General features: G+C 44.6%; 1 protein-coding gene across 5 annotated transcripts in view; it reads right to left on the reverse strand.

Moving 5' to 3' along the window:
- Positions 1-7,250: 7,250 nt before the first annotated feature.
- CALN1 (calneuron 1) overlaps positions 7,251-27,188 on the reverse strand; it is a 130,635-nt gene continuing 110,697 nt past the window's right edge. For all 5 annotated transcript variants that reach the window (XM_028708554.2, XM_077919429.1, XM_028708555.2 and 2 more), the window contains 2 exons: positions 9,098-9,251; positions 7,251-7,655 (listed from right to left, as the gene is read on the reverse strand). In XM_028708554.2, the coding sequence (XP_028564387.1) occupies positions 7,528-7,655; positions 9,098-9,251 (282 nt within the window). In that variant the 3' untranslated portion in view covers positions 7,251-7,527. The remainder of the gene's footprint in view (positions 7,656-9,097; positions 9,252-27,188) is intronic.

Raw genomic sequence — 27,188 nt, forward strand, 5'->3', positions numbered from 1 at the left:
GTTTTGGGCTATAAGTCAAAAGGAATGCCCTTCTCTTGTTGACCTCAGCCTTGGTGCATAAATACATTCAGTGCTTTTTGTCAGCATCTGAAATAAATATTAAAATGTAGGCAGTGTGTTGGTCTCAACTGAATTTATCTTCCCCCAGCCATGAATCAGAAGTTTTAGAATTTTCGTTGAATAAACGAAAAACTCAAATACAGAAGACGCATCAAATAGCAGTTTCTAAAACATCATTACTGTATCTAGCAATGAAAAACCACCAAGGCAGTCTTCATGGCAAAACAGGAAAATTAATGGAACCACAGGATAAAAACAAATATTATTTTAGGATTTGACTATTTCCCCACAATTTGCACCCAACGTGGGGGAATAACAGTTGTTTCTGCTTGGAACATCATTTCCTGAAGGTAAGTTAACGGCACTAATTCTGGACATAGTATTTCAACAGTAATTCTTCTATTATTGTTTTTTCTAAGTACTCTGTCCTGAAGATACACGTTCCAGCAAGCAAGGAGTAGGGGCGGAAATGTACCCAAGAGCTCAATATCATTGAACATGGTGCGTGTAAATGAAATAATGCACATTATGCAGAAATTAACAAATTGCAGTGTACAATCTATCACATTTCTATCGATATGTATGATAAACACTGATGATGAAAAGTGTATAAATGGGAAAAGACAGGAGGGGTTTCAGTCCCACACTGACCATTCACTGTCTCATTCTGCCCTCTGGTGGTTAACTGCTACTGTTAATGGGTTTATTGCTTTTGAACAGGTGAGTCTGGATCCTGATAGCATGTACTCACCCTGATAGCATAGAAACCACCCAGGTCTCCAGTACCTGGTGACATAGGGGCTGACTCTTAGGGGCCAAGACAGTTTTGGCCCCCTCAATCTATTTTTTGAGGGGACAGCGCCCCCTCAAATTTCAGAGCGCCTTCCCTGACTCCTTGCAATGCTGTGTAATGTCATATCGGAGCCCCTCAATCTTCTGGAGAAGCTGGCGCCTCTGGAGATGTTGGGGGTTTAAGGTGGGGTCTTTTATATGCAAGTTGTATGGACTACCTACTTACACACACAGACACACACACACACACACACACACACACATACATTGGTTTACGAACTTAATCTGTCCCGGAAGTCCATTCTTAAACCAAAGCGTTATTAAACCAAGGCGTGCTTTCCCATGTTCCATTTCCAAGGCAAAGTTCACAAACAAAAACACCTACTTCCGGGCTTGCAGCGTTCTTAATCCAAGTTGTTCATAAACAAAGCTATCACTGTATATACTCTCACTATTCTGAAAAAAGGGCTAACTTAGAAATAAAGGCAGGTGCCTATTATTATTTTTATCAATCAGACTTCTTAGTCACTTGTTAGCCAGAGGTCTCCAAGTGGTTTAGAAACACAAATAAATATAAAAGTAGAGCAGCAATGGCAATACCAGGGCCACACTCATACTTTATATTTAAAACAATATTGAGTTTAATGCTCTGTGGGGGGGGGGGGAATAAGGGTCTCCTAGCAACTCTCAGCACCCTGAACAAACTACACTTCCCAGAATTATTTGCGGGAAGCCACGATGACTTAAAGTGGTACAATACTGCTGAGGGTACACTGTCTATGTTGACTGCATTAGTGCTCCAGAAGATCACTCTTTACCAGGCTTCCTCAACCTTGGCCCTCCAGATGTGACCATTACTGCCACAGAATCATAGGTATGGGCTGAGGGGTTTTCTCCGCTCTTCCTGTGTCATGCCTAACTCTGACCAGGTGCCAGACATAGATGAACCAGAGAGCCCACAGGTTGAGGACGTTGAGGAACACGCAGGGCCCTTTCAATCCAATGCTGAGGATCTCCTTGAAGGGCCTTTCAGGTAGATCTCTGATGAAGAACCCCAAAACTGTCAGTGGAGATGTGAGAGCTCCCTCCCAGTCCTTGAGAGTGCTAGGTCCAGGTGAAAGAGCTACAGCACAGAATGTGTCTACAGATCCAGAGCTCTCTATAACCTTGCAATTCCAAAATATAGACACGCTTTTACTCTCACAAGATTGAATGTATTGGCCTTGACTGTACTTAAGGGACAATTCCAACAGATTCCATATGAAAAGCGCTCATGTCCCTGTGGAGATGTCAGCACTGAATCAGTGGCACATGCCCCCCTGGTGTGCACTCTTTACAAAGACCTGAGGGACGAGATTATCACCCCTCTTTTATTGTCCATTCTGGGTCACCCAACCACTGCCACAGTGTTTTTTCTCCTGGCAGATCAAGAGGAGCAGATGACAGCAAAGGTTGCAAGGTTTTTAGCTCGGGCAATCAGAATAAGGTCCACTGTTTGATTGCTGATTCAGGCCCCTAAATGGTGTTTTATATAATTGACTTTTTATTTTGTTCTGCGTATATCACAATGTCCTTTTGTTGTCATGGCCTATGGCTGATGCAAATAAAGTTTCATTCATTCATTCATTCATTCATTCATTCATTCATTCATTCATTCATCCTGGTTAGGGTTGTTTTTAGGAAGCTCGCTCCTGAGCCTCCCAGTTGCTGGAAACAACACAGCTCTTTGGTTCTAGTTCCCCTGCCTTGATGTATTGTACTTTGTCTGAACTTCCTGTAATGTTGACCTTGGACTGTTCCTTGACTTTGTCTCTGGATTATGTTTGGACCAGGAGTGATGCTCTGTCATCCACCATGTTTTTATCTGCAGACCTGTCCCCATTGGTGAGTCATCTTCTGTGACTGGGTCCCTTCCCATGCCAGCCAGTTGTTCTGGAGAACAGATTTAGGTTTCAATGTGAACTGCGTAAAATTGCTCTCTCATCCCTACTCATGACTAAAAGAGAGGGGTGTGTGTGGAAAGATACCAGAACTCAAAAGAAGAAAGCAACTTTATTACTATTGCATAAGTGATTAAAATTAGACTTTTTTTATACAGATAAGATATTTACAGTGCTGTTTGGTTAAATAGGCAGGATATATGGCAGTTTCTTCCCTTTATATACTTTGTACAGTGCAATAATATATAATGTGTGTATATATTAAAATAAGTTCTTTTCTTAAAAAAGGTAGCATGCAAGGGACATTATTTCAAAATTTATTCCTTTGATTTTATCTGTACCAAGGTTTATTTGCCACCATTCCCTCCTTCCCTGCACTTTGTTTGAAATAACGTTTTGTCGACATAGGAGGAAACGAACATTGCTGGAATCGAAGGAATGAAAATGGACGAGAGCCCTTTTCACACATTCAATGGGAGAGGTGGTCTATGCCAGGGGTCTGCAACCTTTAAGACAAAAAGAGCCACTTGGACCCGTTTCCGAAGAAAAAAAATCTGGGAGCCGCAAAACCGGGAAGGTGACGTCGGGACGGTGCGTGACTAACGCACGCACCGCCCCCATGCGACGTCACAGCCAGTACAGCGCCCGCCACAGTGGGGAGTGTCGGGGCGCACAATGCGCCTCCTCCCCTCACTAGTATCTGCCCCAGAGCCGCGGCAAAGGTGTAAAAGAGCCACATTGCGGGTTGCAGACCCCTGGTCTTTGCTGTCCGAGGTCCAAATCTTTTTCACATTCAGCCAAGGACCTGCATGTAATTGGAAAACCTGCCTGGCAATCTGCCACAGTAGGGCTGTGCACCAGCTTGGGTTGAAGCCCAAACTAAATTGAACTGACTCAGGTGAGGGCTGGTTGCACAGGGTGATCTGGAGATGTCAGTGGGTGTGGGTGTCAGGCAGATAGGAGAGGCAAGGTGAGGAGGGAAGAAAGACAAGCTATATTGCAGGGCTCTGTTGTTCACAAGTGCCTTCCCCTCAGGGAACAGCTGTGGAGCAGAGGATTCAATCCTGTGGGGTGCTTTTGGGGGAGGAAAGCACCCTGTCCCTTTGCTCTTAATCAGGAAAGGGGAGAGAGGAGCCTTTCCTTCCCCAGCACCTGACTGTATGTTTAGTTAGGATTTTTACAAACAGTAACTAAACATGGCACACACCTCTGAATTGATTTGGGGATGGAAGTCTCTGAGTTGGGATGGCTGTGCACAGCCCTATTATACAGAAATACAGGCTGAATTCAGGTCTTCAACTAAATGAGTGGAATTTGAGGGGGCAGCATGACTCTCCCTGACCCCACCATGCATACAATGTAATCTTGTTGTGAGAATAGGGCAAAGGCTTTAATGGGGTAACAAACCATTCCCCCCCCTCCAGTTCTAATACAAAATCTTTATAATTCTTAGAATAAACCAGAACAACCTGACCCGGCGACATAACTATACTCTAAGAAACTATCTTCTATAATAAATAGAAACACTTACAATGTGCTTAAGACGAAGGGTACACTGGGCCTGCCCATGTTTCCACGTCTGACAAAATATCTTTCTAGGGACATTGCTGAACATGAGATAAGCTGGCTGTGATGAGACATTTCTACTCCACCCCCCTCCCCAAAAAACCTCATCAATAGTAACCTAGGGTGCAATTAAATTTTAAGCAGGTGATATGCTGCATGCAAGCTCTTGAAACTGATCTAGACCCTTGGTTGGCCCATCCTCCCCTCCCTCCCTCCATCTTCTGGAGTCTACACAGGCCTGTAACTGTTCAGGGTCTTGGATGTAGATCCTTCCTAGCTCTGCTTACCTGTATATGCAAATGATATTGCCTACCACTGAACTATAACTTCTACCACTGAACTATAACTTCTCCCAATAGCACTGTGATACTTCTGCAGCAGTGAGGCTCAACTCTAGACTAGTTTGGCCAAGCAAGAATGAATTGGTTTTGCAACCTTTTTCTCCACACCTGTGCAGGATCAGGGTTTGAGCAATGATAATTGGATTTAACCACATAATGGAACAGCTGGGGCAGGAAAAGTGAATGAATATCTTTGTCTCAGTTTAGGTTTTATAAATTTACTATTACATTGGTGTCGGACTGTGTTTTGACATCAAACTGGGTTGTTGTTGTTTAGGGGAGGAGGTGTAAAATTACTAAACCCCATGCAAAAACTGTGTTATGATCAAATCTGATCACAATGCACACAGAATGTAATGAGAAAGGTTTTCTAATATTCCCAGTGAGGACAAAACTATGGCCAATGTGGAGGAGGGTCATTCACACACATTTCTTTCTACTGTTGCTAATAATTTTGCTCCTTAAAACCATTCCCATTTGCTACTATGATTGAATAATACCAATGTGTGTGGGTATGTTTTAGCCATTTATATCATGCCTTAAATGGCTACATTTGCACAGGTGCATTGACTGCCTGAAAAGGAGGCATTTTGTCAATATAAGTATAATTAGTTGTATAATATCCATATGTTTACATTTTTATATATATACCTAATAGTTTTTATGTTTTTTATTGGGGATGCTAAGTAAAAAAAGAAGACGACTGAAATCTTTCAGTTACAGATAGGTAGCCGTGTTGGTCAAAACAAAAAAAAATTCCTTCCAGTAGCACCTTAAAGACCAACTAAGTTAGTTCTTGGTATGAGCTTTCGTGTGCATGCACACTTCTTCAGATACCTGAGAAAGCTCATACCAAGAACTAACTTAGTTGGTCTTTAAGGTGCTACTGGAAGGAATTTTTTTTTGTTTTGAAATCTTTCAGTCAGGCTTACTCCCAGTAAACCTGGTATATCATTGTAGCTTTAAGTTGGGAACTACTCAACAGACACCTAGGTATCAGAAGTGGTTTGAAACTCCATCTTTGTCACCACTTTTGAGCAATACCTGTTCTGCAGAAATGAAAGTTGCTCCTGTCAATGGGTTCATTCAGCTCCTGGCATGGTTCAGAAGAACATAAGGATCTGGATCAGGCCCACGGTCCACCCAGCCTGGCATCTTGCTCTCACAGTGTCCTACCAGGTGCCCGTGGGATTCCCTCAGGTAGGACTCAAGCACAAGAGCACGCTCCCTTCTTGTGGTTTCCAACAACTGATATTCAGAGCCATAGTTTCCCTGACAGTGGAGGCAGGGCACAGCCATCATGGCTGGTGGCCATCTCTAGCCCTCTCCCTCCAGGGATTTTGGAAACCAGCTAGACTTACTCCCAGGTCAATGGGTTTCAGACTACTGAACTGAACAGCTGGGCAAAACTCATTGGCTACGACTGCAGCTTCTCAAAAGGAAATGTACGTCTACAATGGCCTTCATTTCCCAGACGTACAAAACAGTTTTATCCTATTGAGTGGACATTTCATCTCCTTATAAAGCCTCAACCAGACTTTGGAAGAAACCTTTCGACAGCTATAAAACCAGGCTGTCAATGACTTCCAGCCATGACGGCTATGCCACTGCCATTGAGATTGTGCTACTGAATACCAGTTGCTGGAAAACGCAGGTGGACAGAGATGTGTGGCACTCCTGTCCTGCTTTCAGATTTCTCACAAGCATCTGGTCAGCCCCTGAGAGAACAGGATGCTGGACTGTCATATATCAGACTACCAGGTTCTGATCAATAAACCCCCTGACAAACCATTATGGGGTTTTAGGCCCTAAAGAGCCTGCTATTGCGCTCCCCAAATCATTTGTTCTTCTCTCTATATTTTTTAAAATGTATCTCCTCTAGTTATGGATTGGCTTTGTAAATGGTGACTAGGTTCAGAAACATTTGAATAAGACGGACTAGAGGAAGGTCAACAGACTGACTGTACATTAAATATGAAGCCATTTATGAAGTAGGCGCCTATCACAGCACTGTTTCAAAATGGGGTAGGAAGACTTTGCATTGGCCTTAAATCTCCAGGGTGCTGCATCTGATTTTTTTAAAAAAACCTGATGGGGAAAAAATGGGCAGTGGACACAGGGAGTGCAATAATAATTTTAAAAAGAAGCAAAATGGTGGTGGCTCACGGTCTTATATTTAACAAATGAACAAAATCCTCCGGACTGCATAATTTGTTAATTATGCGTTTGATTGTCCCTGTACAATCCCCTGCAATGCCAGCGGGGTTAAACAGAACCATTGAAGTCAGACGAAGAGAAGCAAAAATGGATGGTTTTTAAGCTTACTATGGTGGTATAGATTTCAATTTCCTGGGAAAGCTGAACCATTAGAAATATATAGATATAGATATAGATATGCTTCAGAGTTTCTGTAAGATAGCTAGCGGCAAAACTGTCTCCAGTTGGCGTCGCATTTTCTGGGTGGCCACAAAATACCGCTGGGTGAATGTGAATCCTCATTCCGATCTCCTGCCACCACGCCAAAAAAATCAAAAATAAAAATTCAGGGCTCTTCTGGGTTGTTTTTTTATTGCGTTAGGAAACAAAAACCATTAAAGCATTAAGACAGCCCTTTTATGTCCCTGCCAAGAGGATATAGTTGATTTACAGGTACGCTGCTGGCCTGGGGTTCTCTATCGAACCGTCTGTCCTTATCCATCCGCCATTCCGTCACCCATGCGATCTCTCCTCCTTTTTTCCCATTTGTTTTTAAAGTTGATCAGGGAGAAAGTTCACCGGACAGCATGCGCATGCGTGGATCATTTTTTTTGTTTCACAGTGTTATATGGCTACTCCATGCCACTTCGGAGGATCTGGTTGGCTGCAATCAACATGACACTGATAATAAAGGCCATAGCAAAAGCGCATATTAAGCTTTTCCGTACACAAGTCTGTCGGTTTTGTTTTTGAGAATGCACTAGGAGAGAAAGAGAGAGAGAGCATAATGACCTTTTCGTTTTAAAGTTACCGTATTTTTCCATCTATAAGACGCCCCCATGTATAAGACACTGAAAATGAGGGGAGATGGCCCAAAGTTGTTGAGCCTCTCCACCTACGCAGCTGTGGGCAGGAAACACCCCCTAGATCATTTCCTCTGTGTAGCGGCATCGGCTGGTTGGTTGGAGGGCAACTTCCCCATATGCTGCAGTGTTCAGGAAACGATCCAGGGACTGCTTTCCATGCACAGCGGGATTGGAGGAAGTTGCCCTCCTGCCAGTCAGCGCCCCATATCACTCCCCGCTTGCTGCGGCTGTGTGCCGCCAGCCAGCGTTTCCCAGATACCACCCTGTGCACAGCGGCATCGAGAGAAGCTGTGGGCCCCTAGCCAGTGCCCCCAAATTGCTCCTTGCTTGCTGTAGCATTGGGGGAAGCCATGCACCCGCCAACCAGTCAGTGTGGTGTAGTGGTTAAGAGTGCTGGACTCGTAATCTGGTGAACTGGGTTCGATTCCCCGCTCCTCCACATGCAGCTGCTGGGTGACCTTGGGCCAGTCACACTTCTCTGAAGTCTCTCAGCCCCACTCACCTCACAGAGTGTTTGTTGTGGGGGAGGAAGGGAAAGGAGAATGTTAGCTGCTTTGAGACTCCTTTGGGTAGTGATAAAGCGGGATATCAAATCCAAACTCTTCTTCTTCTTCTCCCCCCCCCCCCCCATGCCACTATCCGTGTATTGGATGACCCCAGTTTTTAGACATGAGTTTTGAGTCTAAAAACCTCGTCCAATACACGGAAAAGTACGGTACTTATCAATTTGATCATTCTTGATACACATTACGCAGCATACAAAATGTAGCCCAGCCATCCATTTTAATTACTTTGGTTGGAATTGAGTTGGTTACAACCCAGAGTAGGCCCACTGAAATTAATGGACCTACGGTAGCAGTCATGTCCATTAATTTCAATGGGCCCACTCTGAGTATGACTAGGGTTGGATGCAACCCATAATTACAAAGCCTTTAATCATGTGAGTCCAGGACCTTCACTTCAGAAACAAATCCTGGAAATTTAGGATCTGAAATCTGGATGCATCTCTACATACCCTCCAATACAATTTGGCCCAAATCTGGGAAGACGCCTTCCGGGTCAGCACTCCAGCACATGACCCATGTGAAATTGTGTACCGAAAATTCAACTCGAGATTGCAGTGAGAGATCTTGGCCCAAAATCATGCAAGAGCAAGTCACCCAAAATGGCTGTCATGTTCTTGTGGAGGGAAACAGGACTTCCTGGTTTTTCTGGGGCAGTAGATGGGCATGTCCCTATGCAAGAATACCTTTAGACTGCCACACAGTTGACTTAAGTTGCCTTGGTGAGTGGTCTGAACAAACTGTTCTGCCTGAGATATGCAAGAGAACCTCACCTTCAAATTCTGTTTGACAGTTGCCAGAGTTCTCATTTAAGCTCTCTTCCTCGGTGATGATGATGTTTTCAATATCTTTCATTGTTAAGTGGTCCTGGAATGCATGGTACAGTATATGTTTCAGCTCCTCCAGAGTTATCCGCTGCATGTCAAACTGTGGGAAGTCAATGAGAACTTAGTTTGAATTGCCGTTCACACACTACACATTACCTTTCATATTTGAATCAGAATAACTACCCCCCCCCCAAAAAAAAATCCATGCCAAAGTTTGAGGGCCACGTTATCTTGTGGCCAGGCTTCCTGGAGTTACGTGCCAATAACAGGCAGGCAACAGGCAAACGTTGGTGGCGTAAAGGATGTGACTCTCAACTTTCTGGTGACTGTGAGAAATGAGGGTGTTGCTTTTTCACATACAAATGAAACAGTTGGTCAACTGTCAGCAGTCCAGGCAACTAGGGATATTTAGAGCTTGTAGTCAGAATGCGGTTGCAATAAGTAGACAAGTGTCAGCAGTCCAGATCGACTCAGATATTGACGGCTTGTGGTTAGAATGCTCATAAATGGGACAGTTTGTGGCTGAAAGACTGTTTATTGTAAGCTTCAGCAGCTATAGAACTTGATTATACCTGTTAGTGGTCAGGATGTGGCTCTGTCACTTAAGCCACTATGCCAATGCATAGAAATAAAGAATCAAATAAGGGAAATGTTAATAGGATAATTAGGCAGTCGTGATAGACTGTAAACCTTGCAGTACCCAGCCAATGGGGAGACAAGGGAGGGAACCTGCACTCCAGGTATAGGAAATATAAGCTTAAAGGACCCCTGACAGTTAAGTCCAGTCACAGGTGACTCTGGGGTTGCAGCGTTCATCTTGCTTTACAAGCCGAGGGAGCTGACGTTTGTCCGCAGACAGTTGTTCCAGGTCATGTGGCCAGCATGACTAAGTCGCTTCTGGCACAATGGAACACCGAAACCAGAGCAGCGCACGGAAACACCATTTACCTTCCTGCTGGAGAGGTACCTATTTATCTACTTGCACTTTTTTTTGGGGGGGGGGGCGTTCTTTCAAACTGCTAGGTTGGCAGGAGCTGGGACCGAGCAACAGGAGCTCACCCCATTGCAGGGATTTGAACTGCCAACCTTCTGATCAGCAAGCCCAAGAGGCTCAGTGCCTTCTTTGGACACCTGCTCTTGCATGAATGTTTTGTATTCAATAAATTCTTTGCTGCTTCACCAATTGTGCTAGGATTTTATTTTGAGGGTCTCAAGTCCCACTTCTAACATGACTGGAATGTAGGTTACTACACAAAGGGAAGAGGTTTGTACACATGCTTCTCTCCCTCTCCACCCTCCATTCAGGCAAGAGAGAGGCATGACAATGGTTCATGGTCTCATAGGGCTGTGCACAGGATTTGGTCAAATCCTGAATTCAATCAGGGCAATTTGGGATGATTTATGCCCTGTTCAGATCAGGTCAAGCAACTACAAATCACTACAGAGTGGTTATCCTGAATTATTTTGTAGCAATCTACAGCTCAAACCATTGTTTCAGAAGGCCAGACAGACAGACAGTCTCAAATACGTTGCAATTATTAATTAAAATAATGCATAGGTAGAACACAGGACAGGTATCAAATCTGAACATAATGCACAGGGCTAGGGTAGAATGTTCTCACCTTAACCAAGAACCCCACAGTACTTGTGGAAGGTAGTGAAATCTTAAAACAAAGAATGTGTTTGGTGGCCCTGGGGTGCTGTCATCCACCCCAACCCCCCTTGAAGCCTATCTAGTGCAGAAAAGTCCACTTTAACTGGCAAAATCTCTTGCAGATTCTCAAGCAGAAATGTTTCCAACTCATCCAACCCAAGCTGGAGATGTCTGGGAGTAGACCTGGAATCTTCTTCCTTTTGTATGCATCATCAAATACATTAAAAAACTGTGAGCAATGTTTTCATTCCTAAGAACCACCTGCAGGATCAGGCCTATGGCCCAACTAGTCCAACATCCTGTTCTTGCAGTGGCCAACCAGATGCACCTATGGGAAGCCTGCAAACAGGATCTGAGCACAAGAGCTCTTTTGCCTCCTGCTGTTTTCAAATAATTGGTATAGAGAAGCATTACTGCCTCCAAGCACAGGGTCAGAGCATTGCCATCACGGCTAACATCCACAGATAGCCTTTTCATACATAAATTTGTCTAATCTACTAATGCCATCTAAGTTGGTGATAATACAGCCTCCTATGGGAGCAAGTTCCATAATTTAACTCTGCACTCAGCTATGAAATAGAGTCTGGTAGGGTTATATATATAGTCAAATTTTCTCATCAGAATGGCAGTTTCTAGCTGCTTTGTTCGGGGTGGTGGGGCATCATCCTGAGCTGAGCAATTTTTCTTATAAGCACACTATAAAAAGGTAAAGGGACCCCTGACCACTAGGTCCAGTTGTGACCGACTCTGGGGTTGTTGTGCTCATCTCGCTTCATTGGCCGAGGGAGCCGGCGTACAGCTTCCAGGTCATGTGGCCAGCATGACTAAGCTGCTTCAGGCGAACCAGAGCAGCACACGGAAACGCCGTTTACCTTCCCGCCGGAGCGGTACCTATTTATCTACTTGCACTTTGATGTGCTTTCGAACTGCTAGGTTGGCAGGAGCAGGGACCGAGCAACGGGAGCTCACCCTGTTGCGGGGATTCGAACTGCCGACCTTCTGATCAGCAAGCCCTAGGCTGTGTGGTTTAACCCATAGCGCCACCCGCGTCCCTTAAGCACACTATACAAGCATAGAATTGTAGAGTTGGAAAGTAACCTAATGTTCATTTAGTCCAACCCCTTGCAATGGAAGAATCACAGTTAAAGAACTCCTGACAGATGACCAACCTGTGCTTAAAAACCTCCAATGAAGGAAGGTCCACCACCTTTCACTGAGAATTTGCAGTGGTTTCCCCAAGAAAAGCTTTTTCTATGAATTTTCTGTGGTTTCCTCAAGAAAACCTTTTTCTATAAATTCTATAAATTTCTATAAATTCTACTAAGCAAAAGTATTACAGATCCACAGTCTGGGGAGAGAGAAAAAAACCCCACAATCTTAAGCAATGTAGAGGTCAAATCCTGAACTGTGCAGCTGCTACGTAAAGGCTGCATATTTCAGAGAAAAAAATAAGAATGAGAAGCTGTTCCAGAAATACCCACAAGAGGTAGCCAAACACAGGATTTTAAAATAACCCACAACTCTGTTTTATGAACGGTGGTTGTCATGAGTAACACTGCTTTTATATTCATTCTAGAAGGAAGTGCAATAGAGAAAAATGAAGCTGCAAATTACCTAGCTTACAACTCAACAGGCCAGCCAGGTGAGCGTCACGGAAGACATAGGATTAAAGATGGACCGTGCACTGCAACTGTTTGCTGTTATTTTTAGTAGCATCATGTCAGTGAACTGCCTAACAATCAGGGTTGTGCTTTGGGGGGGGGGGTGGCAGCAGTGGGGGGGGGGAATCAAGCCAACTTGCTTGCTTACAGAAAAATGCTTCCCCCCACCTTCCTCAGTTGGTGATTAGTATTCTGTGGTAAAGCAGCTGATGGCATGAAAATTGGCAGGTCATGAGTGAGAAGAGAAAAACAATATTCCGGTTAGAACTGCAAGCAGCAAACAGAAATGGCTGCTTTTAAGGTCATCTTGAGAGGGCCCAGGATCTTTTCAATGATGGTACCTTGACTGTAGACTAGATGAACATCCTGGCATCCACTCTGCAAGCAGCAATCTATACATTACGCTAAGTGTATAGCTTGCCCTTGAAAGTCTGATACTTCTTTTGAAATGGCAATATGACTGTGGGTTCACACACAACAGTAAGCTGTGGTTAACATTACCTGTGGTTTATAAACCAACCATAAACCATGGTTAATGAGGAACCAAGCTTATATACCATAAAGGTAAAGGTAAAGGGACCCCTGACCATTAGGTTCAGTCGTGACCGACTCTGGGGTTGCGGTGCTCATGTCGCTTTATTGGCCAATGGAGCCGGCGTACAGCTTCCGGGTCATGTGGCCAGCATGACTAAGCCACTTCTGGTGAACCAGAGCAGCACACAGAAACACCGTTTACCTTCCCGCCAGAGCGGTACCTATTTATCTACTTGCACTTTGACATGCTTTCGAACTGTTAGGTTGGCAGGAGCAAGGACCGAGTAATGGTAGCTCATCCCATCACGGGGATTCGAACCGCCGACCTTCCGATCAGCAAGCCCTAGGTTCTGTGATTTAACCCACAGTGCCACCCACGTTCCCCTTACCATAGCTAAATCTAATAAACCATAGCTATGCTGCTGAGCTGAGTTTATACGTTACACCAATGTTGCAGTCAAAAATGGGGATGGCTGTGTTAGTTTTGCTGGTTGTAATGGCAGCGCTTCCCTCTCATTTAACAATATTCCTTAAACACCTGTTGCATTATGGAACTGTGTTTTGTTTTTTGTTTAAACTTAAACACTAAGTTTAATTTGTACCAGTGGGTGTGACATGTGACACAACAGTGGATGTCACTAGACATGTCACCACCCTGTATACACATGGATGATTGTGTTCCTCCACGACTTACCAGTGAAATTCATTGGAAATAACCTGCATGCCAGAATATGGCCCCAAATTTTATCACATGGCATCTCCCATCCCTAATCTTCAGGTAGGACTGGGAAAGTCATAGACGTGTAGAAGCAGAGAGCTGGTAAGTTGGAAGGGACCCCAAGTGCCATCTATTCCAACCTCCTGCAATGCAGGAATCTCATCTAAAGCACCCATGACAAATGGCCATCCAAACTCTGCTTAAAAACCCTCAAGGAAGGAGATTCCACAGCCTCCTGAGTGAGTTCATTCTACTGTCCCAGCAGCTCTTCCTGTCAGAAAGTTCTTCCTGATGTTTAGTCCAAATCTCCTTTCTTGTAACTTGAAGTCATTACAGTGGTACCTCAGGTTAAGTACTTAATTCGTTCCGGAGGTCCGTTCTTAACCTGAAACTGTTCTTAACCTGAAGCACCACTTTAGCTAATGGGGCCTCCTGCTGCCACCACGCCGCTGGAGCACCTTTTCTGTTCTCATCCTGAAGCAAAGTTCTTAATCTGAAGCACTATGTCTGGGTTAGTGGAGTCTGTAACCTGAAGCGTATGTAACCTGAAGTGTATGTAACCCGAGGTACCACTGTACTTTGAGTCTTACCCTCCAGAGCAGGAGAAAACAAGCTTCTTCCCTCTGCCATGTGACAGCCCTTCAGATTTTTGAAGATGGCTATCTTATTTTTTTATATAAAAAAAAGACTAGTTTTTTCCATAACAAACATCATATAAAATAAACATCAACACAATATCACAATGTGGGATTTTTCCAGTCCTGTGACTTCCCTCTACCATCTCCATGGTTCCATTATTTTTGGTTATTTCAAGCATGTCCAAGTCATATTTTCCATCTGCATATATCTAATTCTTATCTATCATCATAATACTGCAAATGTTTTTAGAATCCTGCTGATGTATCAACTTGTATACAATGCTTTGACATATACGCAATAAAAATTTCCCATTCATTTTTAAATTTGTTATTCTCCTGATTTCTGAGTCTTCCTCTTAATTTTGCCATCTCTGCATATTCCATCAACTTAATTTGCCAATCTTTTTTCATGGGAATTTTTCTCTCTTTCCAGCATTGGGCTATCAATATTCATGCGGCCATGACTGCATACATAAATAGATTTTTATAATTTGGGGGTATTTCCCTTCCTGTTATTCCTAATAAAAAGGCTTCTGGCTTTTTAACAAAAGTTATATTAAGCATTTTTTTCCAATTCATTATATATCATTTCCCAAAAATTCTTTATAACTTTGCATTGCCACCACATGTGATAAAATGTACCATCTACCTCTTTACATTTCCAACAAAGCTGGCTATCTTATCTCCTCTCAGTCTCCTCTTTTCCAGGCTAAACAAAGCCAGCTCCTTCAACCATTCCTCATAGGGCTTGGTTTCCAGACCCTTGATCATCTTGGTTGCCCTCTACACATGTTCAGATTGTCTGAATCCCTGGAGATGTGCTGCCAGCCAATGTCAAGAATACTGAGCTGGAGTAACAAACAGCCTGACTTTGTATATGGCAGTTTTCTGTGTTTACTCCTATGGTTAAGCTGTGTAAGTTAACCCAGACACAGAAATAACAAATGATTGTTGCAAGACAAGCAATGCATTCCTTGGGGTTGAATACTATTTTTACTTTGGCCAAGGGGGAAATGGTCTACCCCCTGAATACATAGCTGGACTGCCCCTCCCTAGGAAAACACAAAAGGGGTCCCTTCTGCCCTAAAGGGATACCAGAAGGTCCTAGCACCTGCCTATCTGCAAGAGGTGAAGTTCTGTAATGAGAGCAAACTGTTAGCCATGAAATGGAGAGATGGGTCAAGCCCCTGGTGGTTGACTTGCAGAAAGATCTGCTCTCATATGAGCCATCTTCAATGGTGCATAAGACAGGCTCATTTCTCTCTCTCTCCTGGGAGTGACAGATGACATTAAAAAGAAATAATAACCGTCATCTGTTTCTTACTATGGTGGGAGGACATGTCCATGAATCATACAAATGGCTTCAGTGTGGTTGGACGACCGTTTTCTGCTTTCTAGAACTGATAGCTGAGTTAGACCTTTTCATTTGATAGTGGAAATGGGACCTGGCTCTGGCAGTTTTGCATTTGCTCTGATTTTTTCTAACCTCCTTTCCAAGATGGGATGAAGAATGGCCAAACAGTTCAGGGAGCCATGCAGGAGTTTGGAATGTACAAATATTGCCACAAGGAGCAAAAGTCTGCACTGCACACTTGCACACATACACTTGCGTGCGTGCGTGCGTGCGTGCGCGCGCGCGCACACACACACACACACAGAGTGAAAACTTAGGATTCATGTTTGATAAACCTAAGTCTTAGGGGGAGATATTTGCCAGCTCTTGCTACCCAAGATCCTTTTGGTGTGAGATGCCAAGTACAGTGGTACCTTGGGTTACATACGCTTCAGGTTACATATGCTTCAGGTTACAGACTCCGCTAACCCAGAAATAGTACCTCGGGTTAAGAACTTTGCTTCAGGATGAGAACAGAAATCGTGCTCTGGTGGTGTGGCAGCAACAGGAGGCCCCATTAGCTAAAATGGTGCTTCAGGTTAAGAACAGTTTCAGGTTAAGAACGGACCTCCAGAATGAATTAGGTTCTTAACCCAAGGTACCACTGTACTGGGGAAGGGAATACATTGGTCTTGGCTGGGGGTGTTTGCGGGGGCTGGGGGAAGAGACTGCTCTGGTGGTGCGGCGGCAGCAGGAGGCCCCATTAGCTAAGGTGGTACCTCAGGTTAAGAACAGTTTCAGGTTAAGAACGGACCTCCGGAACGAATTAAGTACTTAACCCGAGGTACCACTGTATTGAAACTTGGACCTTCTGCTTTCAAGGCACATGTTCTACAGCTGATATAATATCCCTATCTTCAATATAGTTTGGAACTCTATTAATATACTATTTTAAAATTAGTGCTTTGTCATTTGGTGCCCAGGTAGAGTTACACTACATCAAGGTGTTAGTACTAGCATACAAACCCCCAAATGGCTTGGAACACAAGGACCTAAATGAGCACCTTCTCCAACATCAACCATCTCATACCCTATGATAGAGAGTTGAGCCCTAGTTGGTGATGCCACAACTGGGGGCTGCCCACTTGGCATTGGCCCATAACATAGCAGTGCCTTTTCAGTGGCAGTTCCCCATCTGTGGAATTCCCCCCCCCCCCCAGTGAGTTGTGTGTGTCTTTTTCACTGAGCTTTCAAACATTCCTGTTTACCCGGGCATTTGATGAATGGCAGACATTGTTCAGAGAACACCCTGACAAGGTCAGCTTCAAGGTCAGCAGGAGTGAACTCTTCACTTATCAGCTGGCAATCCAGCACCCAGCAGGATTAAATTTTGTGCTCGCTTATCGGCTGATAACACTCAGTAATGTCAGCTGACTGACAGGTGGGGTTGATTTCAGAGAAATGGTCTTACGGGTTAAATTGGATTCCTTGGCAGACCAAGACTGGCAGCGTGGGGCTTGCGTCCGCCAGGCAGACTCTGTGGGCAGCTCACTGTGCCGCCCCCTGGGCGGATCACAGTAGCGCCCCCATGGGTAGATCACCCCACTGCCCCCACAGCTCCAGGTGCCAGAGCAGCTAGCTATGCCCCTGGTCATTGTCACACACCTTCGTCTTTAATTGAAAGACAGATATCAACCTTATACCTGTAAGGTTACTTTGTATAAATTAAATACACCCCTACCCCCAATTGGGATGTGGGTGGCGCTGTGGGTTAAACCACAGAGCCTAGGACTTGCTGATCAGAAGGTCGGTGGTTCGAATCCCCATGACGGGGTGAGCTCCCGTTGCTCGGTCCCTGCTTCTGCCAACCTAGCAGTTCGAAAGCACGTCAAAGTGCAAGTAGATAAATAGGAAGGTCTGGCGGGAAGGTAAACAGTGTTTCCGTGCACTGCTCCGGTTCACCAGAAGCGGCTTAGTCATGCTGGCCACATGACCCAGAAGCTGTACACTGGTTCCCTCGGCCAATAAAGTGAGATGAGCGCCGCAACCCCAGAGTCGGTCATGACTGGACCTAATGGTCAGGGGTCCCTTTACCCTTTACCTTTACCCCCAATTCCCTGTAGAAACTCTCAATCAAAAAACAAACTACCCTCCCAAGCATTTTTCCTGCTCTAATAGAAAGGGGGGAGGTATATATCAAGGCAGCTTCCCCTCCATCTGCACCCCTAAATTCCATAAGGAGGAAAAGCTATTTCATCTTCTCTGTCCCCCCCCCCCCGCCCAATCTTCATCGGAGTACGACTGGAGGACTCTTTCAGACTGCAAAGATTATTCAGCAATCAAAAGCAAAGCAGCCAACAGACCAAAAATATCATTGTAAATGAACCTTTCCTTCCCAAACACAGGGACCTAGGATGAGATGCTGAGCAATTTGCATTGGCAAGCGAAATCCCCAAAGCCGCAGACCAACAGAACATTTTGTTGCTGGGCTATGTTCAGGGCCATAGGGAGTCCCAGCCAGCACATACTCCAATGCTCAGACAGACATTAATTGAAGCGATTTAAGGTCGCAGGCCCAGTAGACTGGAATACTCCCCCCCCCCATCCTCAGTTGGCCAACTCACTTAGCTTGGAAATCAATATAACAAAAACATAAGCGTTTCAACAATGAGAGTTCAATGTTGCCCAAGAGAAGCCACTGGCTTTGGGGACATTGCAAATGCACACTATTTATGGTACATGAAACAAAATATGTACAAACACACAATTGCTCCTGGAATTTAGAGGAACAATTGCTATAATTCCTGTGGCCCGGTGATGTCCCATTTTGTTCTTGCTGACCAGGTATTTTGCAGGCAATCCAACATTCCTCTGATGAAAATAGGGCATCCGATTCTACATACAGTGGTACCTCGGGTTAAGTATTAATTCGTTCCGGAGGTCTGTTCTTAACCTGAAACTGTTCTTAACCTGAAGCACCACTTTAGCTAATGGGGCCTCCTGCTGCTGCCGTGCCGCTGGCGCACAATTTCTGTTCTCATCCTGAAGCAAAGTTCTTAATCTGAGGTACTATTTCTGGGTTAGCGGAGTCTGCAACCTGAAGCGTATGTAACCCGAGGTACCACTGTATTTCATATACAGTCACCTTGAGCCAAGTGTATGTAACCTGAAGCGTATGTAACCCGAGGTACCACTGTATTTCATATACAGTCACCTTGAGCCAAGCGTATGTAACCTGAAGCGTATGTAACCCGAGGTACCACAGTATTTCATATACAGTCACCTTGAGCCAAGCGTATGTAACCTGAAGCGTATGTAACCCGAGGTACCACTGTATTTCATATACAGTCACCTTGAGCCAAGCGTATGTAACCTGAAGCGTATGTAACCTGAGGTACCACTGTATTTCATATACAGTCACCTTGAGCCAAGCGTATGTAACCTGAAGTGTATGTAACCCGAGGTACCACAGTATTTCATACACAGTCACCTTGAGCCAAGCGTATGTAACCTGAAGCATATGTAACCTGAGGTACCACTGTATTTCATACACAGTCACCTTGAGCCAACTGCAACCTCTCTGTTGAACCTACCTCACAGGAGTGTTGTAAAGAAAGATGTGCCCTGTTTTCGAGAGACAGTCCCGAAATTACAGAAGCCATCCTGGTTTCTGATTTGGTCCTGAAATGTCCAGGTTTTCCTTTTTCCTCCCCTCCATGTCTCGGAGAACAATTAAAAGAGAGCCAGTGTGGTGTAGTGGTTAAGAGCGGTAGTCACGTAATCTGGGGAACCGGGTTCGCGTCTCCGCTCCTCCACATACAGCTGCTGGGTGACCTTGGGCCAGTCACACTTCTCTGAAGTCTCTCAGCCCCACTCACCTCACAGAGTGTTTGTTGTGGGGGAGGAAGGGAAAGGAGATTGTTAGCCGCTTTGAGACTCCTTCGGGTAGTGATAAAGCGGGATATCAAATCCAAACTCTTCTTCTTCTTCTTCTTCTAAAAGTGTTCTTTCTCTGTGTGAGTGTGTGTGTAGGTGCAAAAACAAAGTCCTGTTTCTACTGGAGAAAAAAATACCTGCACTAAATGAAGGAAATAGTGAAGCTGGCATATGAAGCCTTTCTTATAATTTTGGAGGAAGATGAAGCCAATCCTCTTTGAATTCTTTAACTACATGCTTCTACAGCCAGCCATTTATTTGTTTTTAGGAAACACGGGGAGTGTTGAGTCATTTGCTGTAAATGGAGTCTTACAGTGTCTACTCAGAAAGAAGTCCCACTGTATTCAATGGAGCTTACTCCCAGGTAAGTTGGTCAAGGCTGGGCAGCCTTACGCTGCAATCCTAAACATTTTTAAGCATCTGTCAGGGAAGCTGTAATCTACATCCTGCCTTGCAGATCCTTTACTAAGAGGGATTGAACTACATGACCTTTGAGGTCTCCTCCAAATCTAGATTTCTTTTAATGGAAGAAAAGAAAAACTCAGACAAAAGTATTAAGTGCTGGTGGTTCTTGCTCACAGAAGGTCCCAGATTCTCTACTTAGGACTGGGAATGTTTCCTGTCTATCAGCCAGTGTGGACAATACTGAACTAGTTGGACCAGTGACGTAGCGTGGGGGGTGCAGGGGGGGCCGGCCGCACCGGGCGCAACATCTGGGGTTAGGGCAAATCCACAGGTTAGGGGGCGCAAATCCACGGGTTAGGGGGCGCAAATTACTTGCCTTGCCCCGGGTGCTGACAACCCACGCTACGCCACTGAGTTGGACCAATGGACTGACTCAGTATAAGTCAGCTTCCTCATTTACAAGATATGGATGGGGAATAATAATAATAATAATAATAATAATAATAATAATAATAATAATTTATTTATACCCCCTCCCATCGGGCTGGGTTTCCCCAGCCACTCTGGGAGGCTCCCAACAGAATTAAAAGCACAATAAAACATAAAACACTTAAAACTTCCCTAAACAGGACTGCCTTCAGATGTCTTTTAAAAGTCAGGTAGTTGTTTATTTCCTTGACATCTGATTGGAGGGTGTTCCATAGGGTGGGTGCCACTACCAAGAAGGCCCTCCGCCTGTTCCCTGCAACCTTACTTCTCACAGGGAAGCAACCGCCAGAAGGCCCTCGGAGCTGGTCCTCAGTGTCCGGGCAGAACGATGGGGGTGGAGACATTCATTCAGGCATACAGTGATACCTCAGGTTACAGACGCTACAGGTTACAGGCGCTTCAGGTTACAGACTCTGCTAACACAGAAATAGTACCACGGGTTAAGAACTTTGCTTCAGGTTGAGAACAGAACATGTGTGGCGGCGGCAGTGGGAGGCCCCATTAGCTAAAGTGGTACCTCAGGTTAAGAACAGTTTCAGGTTAAGAACGGACCTCCAGAACGAATTAAGTTCTTAACCCAAGGTACCACTGTACTGGGGAAGGGAATACATTGGTCTTGGCTGGGGGGTTTTGCGGGGGGTGGGGGAAGAGACTGCAACTCAGTGGTAGAGCTTCTGGCTTGCAAGCAAAAGTCCATCTCCATCTCTCCCCAGCTCCGGTCCATCTCCATCTCTCCCCTAAATCCCTGGGGAGCCATTGCTAATCAGTAGAGATAATACAGAGCTAGGTGTATTAATGGGTCTGACGTAAGGCAGGTTCCTATTTTTCCTGTGTTCCTAACTAAAACAATTCCTGTAGTCAATTCATTTCCAACCCCCAACCCCCCTTTTGCTGTCCTTAAAATAGCCTCATTGAAATAATAATGGAGTGCATATGTGTGTTTATGTGTGTGTGTGCGTGTGAGAGAGAGAGATTTCACTTTGCATTGCAGTGCTCTCATCTCCGGGGCTATCGCACACATTCCGCGGGAAGCTTTCCAGAAGCTGGAAAGAAGTTCATAAAAATCAGAAGAGCTACACGGCAGAACGAGTCATGCTCATATTTCCATGGTAACCGCCTCATTACTATGCCGGGTGCTGCTGCAGAGAAGGGAGGGCTACCTGAAGCAAGAATGATGCATCCTTAGAAAATTCAAACACCATTTTTTTTTTGGGGGGGGGGGAGTTGACAGCATAGCACACGCAAATGGATCCCTAATGCAGGTGTGCTTGGCTTGCTTGTTTTCTTTAAAAAAAAACAAAAACCATTGCAAGCGAGAGAAGGATTTAGAGGGGAGATGCAGTGATGGGAAGCAGCGCTACGTATTGCATGCAAACACACTGCTATGAAATCAGGAGAATTTTGATTAATTTTGACATCGGCAACCTGAATCAGCTGAGTGATGTTTCACTCGGGTTATAAAAGGCACGGCAGAGGACCCCAAAGGCAGGCAAGACCATGCATCAGCGCAATAAAAGCCCTGGCAGGTGTATTATTCTCCCGAACTTAATCCCTGATGTCCTGTGACCCTCTGGGAAATCACCAACAAACCAAGAAATGACACTTTTAAGGCTCCTGCTCAGAGGTTCCCCAGAAATTTTGCTTCAGTCGAATGCTGATTTTTACTCTTCTGTCCCATGTAAGATCAGCAGAATCAACCCACTGAGAAGGCAAGGTGAAGCGTCTGCCTTGAGCTGCAGGAGCCTTAGGTGTGGAACCTGCCTTTCCTCTTCCGCCAGGGTCCAGTCTGACTCCCCCTCTCTCCTTATAAGAACTTGTACGAATGTGGCCCCCCAACTTTTCTCACAGGCTCATATAAAATCAGTACAAACAGTTAAGCCGGTGAGCATTTAAGGTCCCTAACCGTAAGAAAGTGAGGAGGAATTAAAGAACCTTTTAATGAGGGTGAAAGAGGAGAGCGCAAAATATGGTCTGAAGCTCAACATCAAAAAAACGAAGATCATGGCCACTGGTCCCATCACCTCCTGGCAAATAGAAGGGGAAGAAATGGAGGCAGTGAGAGATTTTACTTTCTTGGGCTCCATGATCACTGCAGATGGTGACAGCAGCCACGAAATTAAAAGACGCCTGCTTCTTGGGAGAAGGGCAATGACAGGCCTAGACAGCATCTTGAGAAGTAGAGACGTCACCTTGCCAAATAAGGTCCGTATAGTTAAAGCCATGGTTTTCCCAGTAGTGATGTATGGAAGTGAGAGCTGGACCATAAAGAAGGCTGATCGCCGAAGAATTGATGCTTTTGAATTATGGTGCTGGAGAAGACTCTTGAGAGTCCCATGGACTGCAAGAAGATCAAACGCATCCATTCTTAAGGAAATCAGCCCTGAGTGCTCACTGGAAGGACAGATCGTGAAGCTGAGACTCTAGTACTTTGGCCACCTCATGAGAAGAGAAGACTCCCTGGAGAAGACACTGATGCTGGGAAAGATGGAGGGCACAAGGAGAAGGGGACGACAGAGGACGAGATGGTTGGATAGTGTTTTTGAGGTTACCAGCATGAGTTTGACCAAACTGCGGGAAGTAGTGGAGGACAGAGGTGCCTGGCGTGCTCTGGTCCATGGGGTCACGAAGAGTCGGACACGACTAAACGACTAAACAACAACAACAACAACAACCGTAATCTGTGGGTTGCCATCTGACTGGATTTCACTTTGATACTGATTTTATTTTAGTATGTATTTTAATTGATTGCCTGATTTTATGTCAATACAGTGGTACCTCTGGCTGCAAACGGGATCCGTTCCGGAGGCCTGTTCGCAACATGAAAAGAATGCAACCCGCAGTGGCGCGTCTGCGCATGCGCGGGTTGCGATTTGCCGCTTCTGCGCATGCGTGTAATGTCATTTTGCGCTTCTGCGCATGCGCGAGCGGCGAAACCCGGAAGTAACCCTTTCCGGTACTTCCGGGTCACCACGGGATGTATCTTGAAGGAACGTAACATGAAGCGGACGTAACATGAGGTATGACTGTATGTTATATATTTGATGTTAGCCACTCTGAGCCTGGTTTTGGCCAAGGAGGGCGAGGCATAAATTATTTTATTATTATTATTATTATTATTATTATTATTATTATTATTATTATTATTATTCCATTGCTCCCACCTACACTGCCAGTGGAGAAACAGCCCTGGCAGAGGCGCTGGTTTCCAGAGGGATGTCGTGAGATCTTGCCAAAACCTCACAAGAGTGCCTGAGATCTCTTGAGATCTGGGTGGAAGCTGATGCTTTGCTGAAAATGCAGGTAAGAGAGGAATGGCACTGGCACTGGGGGTGCGGGGAAACCCATTCCCATTTCTCCTCAAGCAGAAATGCAGCATGCACCACACTTGTATATCAGGAAGAGGCTGAGTGACTTCAGAGCAGCCTTCTGAGCTTTGGGAGAATCACAGTGACCAGCTGGGTATTTATATTTTTCTGCATATAAGAGAACATTTTTGATAATTTCTTTAGTCAAAAATTGGGGGATGTCCTTTACAGAGATGGTGAATACACAGGGGTTCGGGCTTTGGCAACCCCAACTTTGGGCAACCTCTGCAAAAAACTCAACAACTTTAGGCGACCTCCCCCCCCCAAAAAAAGTTCATAGTTGTTCTGTTTGATATTTAAAATATTGATTTCTTAATTTTGGGTTCAAAAATATTACGTGTGTGTGTGTGTATATATATATATATATATGCTTTCGTAGATTTTCACGGGTACAGGAATGCAGGTTTTGGTGTCCTCGGGTGTCTTCCCGTGTAAAAGTTGGGGTGTCTAGGCGACGTTTCGACGAGGTCTCACTCGTCATCTTCAGGCTGGTGTTTTCGGCTTCTTGTTACTGGAACAGAGCAGGATCTCAGTGTTTGAGTTCCTATAAATACTGTTGAAGGTGTGGTGTATAGCCTCCAATGTTTTGGGCAGAGAGGAGGTTCCCAGGCTAGTGTGCCTTTTCTTCTTTTGTTCCTTAATTACTTGAGGGATATCTTGAGTGATTTCTTGAGCGATATCCTGAATCCCACTTAGGTGGGTCATTAGGTGTGGATTAGTTTCTCAAGCCTTTGTGTCTTGAACTCTTGAACTTTGTGAAGAGTTTTTTTGAGAAGATGGCTGTACTGCATTTGGTTGTGCTCTGGCTTGGCTTCGTGTATAGGGGCGAGCTGTGGTTTTGTGGCCTGTGCCAGCCAGATCTGTGTAGGGATTGCAGGGGGGTGCAGCATCCGGAGGTGCCACCATGGTTTGGCTACTGGATGGTATCTGTAATTCATCTGTGGAGAGGGTCTGGGGATATCACTCAAGGGATATCAAGGGATATCACTCAAGATATCCCTCAAGTAATTAAGGAACAAAAGAAGAAAAGGCACACTAGCCTGGGAACCTCCTCTCTGCCCAAAACATTGGAGGCTATACACCACACCTTCAACAGTATTTATAGGAACTCAAACACTGAGATCCTGCTCTGTTCCAGTAACAAGAAGCCGAAAACACCAGCCTGAAGATGACGAGTGAGACCTCGTCGAAACGTCGCCTAGACACCCCAACTTTTACACGGGAAGACACCCGAGGACACCAAAACCTGCATATATATATATATATATATATATATATATATATATATATATGTATTGAATTTATATACCACCCTAAACCCGGGTTCAAAAATATTACGTGTATATATATATGTGTGTGTGTGTGTGTGTGTGTGTGTGTGTGTGTGTGTGTGTGTATTGAATTTATATACCACCCTAAACCCGGGGGTCTCAGGTCAGTTCACAGAATAAAATCAAAATATAAAACCACAAAATGCATAGTAAAAGTAAAAACGACAACACAATCTTCTAGGGCATCTTCTAGTCCAGTCAAAGGCGATTATAGGGTGATATGCTCATCCTCTTTTTCAGGGGTAAAAATTCTTTCCAGGTGGATTTTTCAAATTTGCCTATGTCTGTGCCTATACTTTCTGGATGAGATATTGACATAACTGGTGGATGAAGACTTGCTTTCCTCTTCTCTTCTCCTCCCCCTCAGCAATGTGTCACAGCTTCTACTGTATAGCCTACATATAGTAGGAGTATTTAAAATGAGAGTCGTCATAGCGCCCAATTTTTTGCTTTGCAAAACATGGCAGCCCTACCTTATACATGGGGCGCTTTATACATGGGAAAATACAGTATAAGGAATAAAGCAGTAGTTCGAGCAATCTGGTCCTGAGTAGTAACACCTTGAACCTGACTCAGTAGCAAATTGGCAGCAAGTGAGCATCCTCCAAGTAAAGTGCTATATGATGGCAGTAGTAGTCACAAGCAAACTAACCACTATGTCCTGTACCAACTAAGTCCATTGCAGTAATCCAGCCTTGAGATTGTCAGTGCATGGACAACTGTGATATTAGCTGCAAACATCTTCCCAAAATAGAATGGGTTAAGGTAAAGGGACCCCTGACCATTAGTTCCAGTCGTAACCGGTTCAGGGGTTGTGGCGCTCATCTCGTTCTATAGGCCGAGGATCATGTGGCCAGGATGACGAAGCTGCTTCTGGCGAACCAGAGCAGCACACAGAAACGCTGTTTACCTTCCCGCCAGAGCGGTACCTATTTATCTACTTGCACTTTGACGTGATTTCGAACTGCTAGGTTGGCAGGAGCAGGAACTGAGCAACGGGAGCTCACCCCGTCGCGGGGATTCGAACCACGACCTTCTTATCGGCAAGTCCTAGGCTCTGTGGTTTAACCCACAGCGCCGCCCATGTCCCATAGAATGGGTTACTTGGTATTAAACTTTCTGGATTCTAGCAGGAAGATAAGGTTTATTGGACCAGGTTTATAGAAACCCAAGCCCCTTGATGCATGTTATTAAGCCAATTCTGTAGCATGATAATGCCCCAGTAGAGAATGGGTTGTATGCTAATCTTATGTCAATTCAATTAACCTCATAGAGTTAAACTAAAATAATAAGAAAAAAAATAAGATGAAAAGGAGAAAACAGTTGGGATGACTTAGAAGTTACAGGATCTAAGAATCCTGCATGCATGTCCCTCCCCCTGCCTCCAAATTTCAAATCTCAATGGATGCTGAAATTGGATTTACTCCAAATCAAAGGGAACACATAATCTTGCAAAGTCTTCACTTTCTAGTCCAGACGTGTGAGAAATTCCCAACGGAGAAAATTTGCAAGTTTTAATTGGAAATCAACTAAGAAATTATAAAAGGCACCATTTAGCACTCATGGCTTCTCAAAGAACTGGAAATTTCCATGCAAATGTTATTTCTCAAATATGTTTATAGATCTCAAACAGCAATTACTCTCCTAGCAGTGTCTACTTCATATTAGTAATTCAGCTCTACATTAATCTTTGTTATTCATTTCTCACATTTATATTCCCACTTTCCTCTAAGGAGCTGAAGGCAGCATATATGGTTCTATTCCTCCTATTTTATCCTCAAAACCACCTTGTGAGGTAGATTAGGTTTGGAGACAGGGACTGGCCCAAGGTCACCCATTGAGTTTCATGGCTGAGCAGTGATTTGAACCCTGGTCTCCCAGGTTCTAGTCCAAGCATTCTAACTACAACACTATTCCATAGTGGGAAAACAAGCATATTTACTACAATAGTCTTCATTGCCCCAAGGCTTTTT

Source organism: Podarcis muralis, chromosome 15, assembly GCF_964188315.1.
Source record: "Podarcis muralis chromosome 15, rPodMur119.hap1.1, whole genome shotgun sequence".
NCBI lineage: Eukaryota > Metazoa > Chordata > Lepidosauria > Squamata > Lacertidae > Podarcis > Podarcis muralis.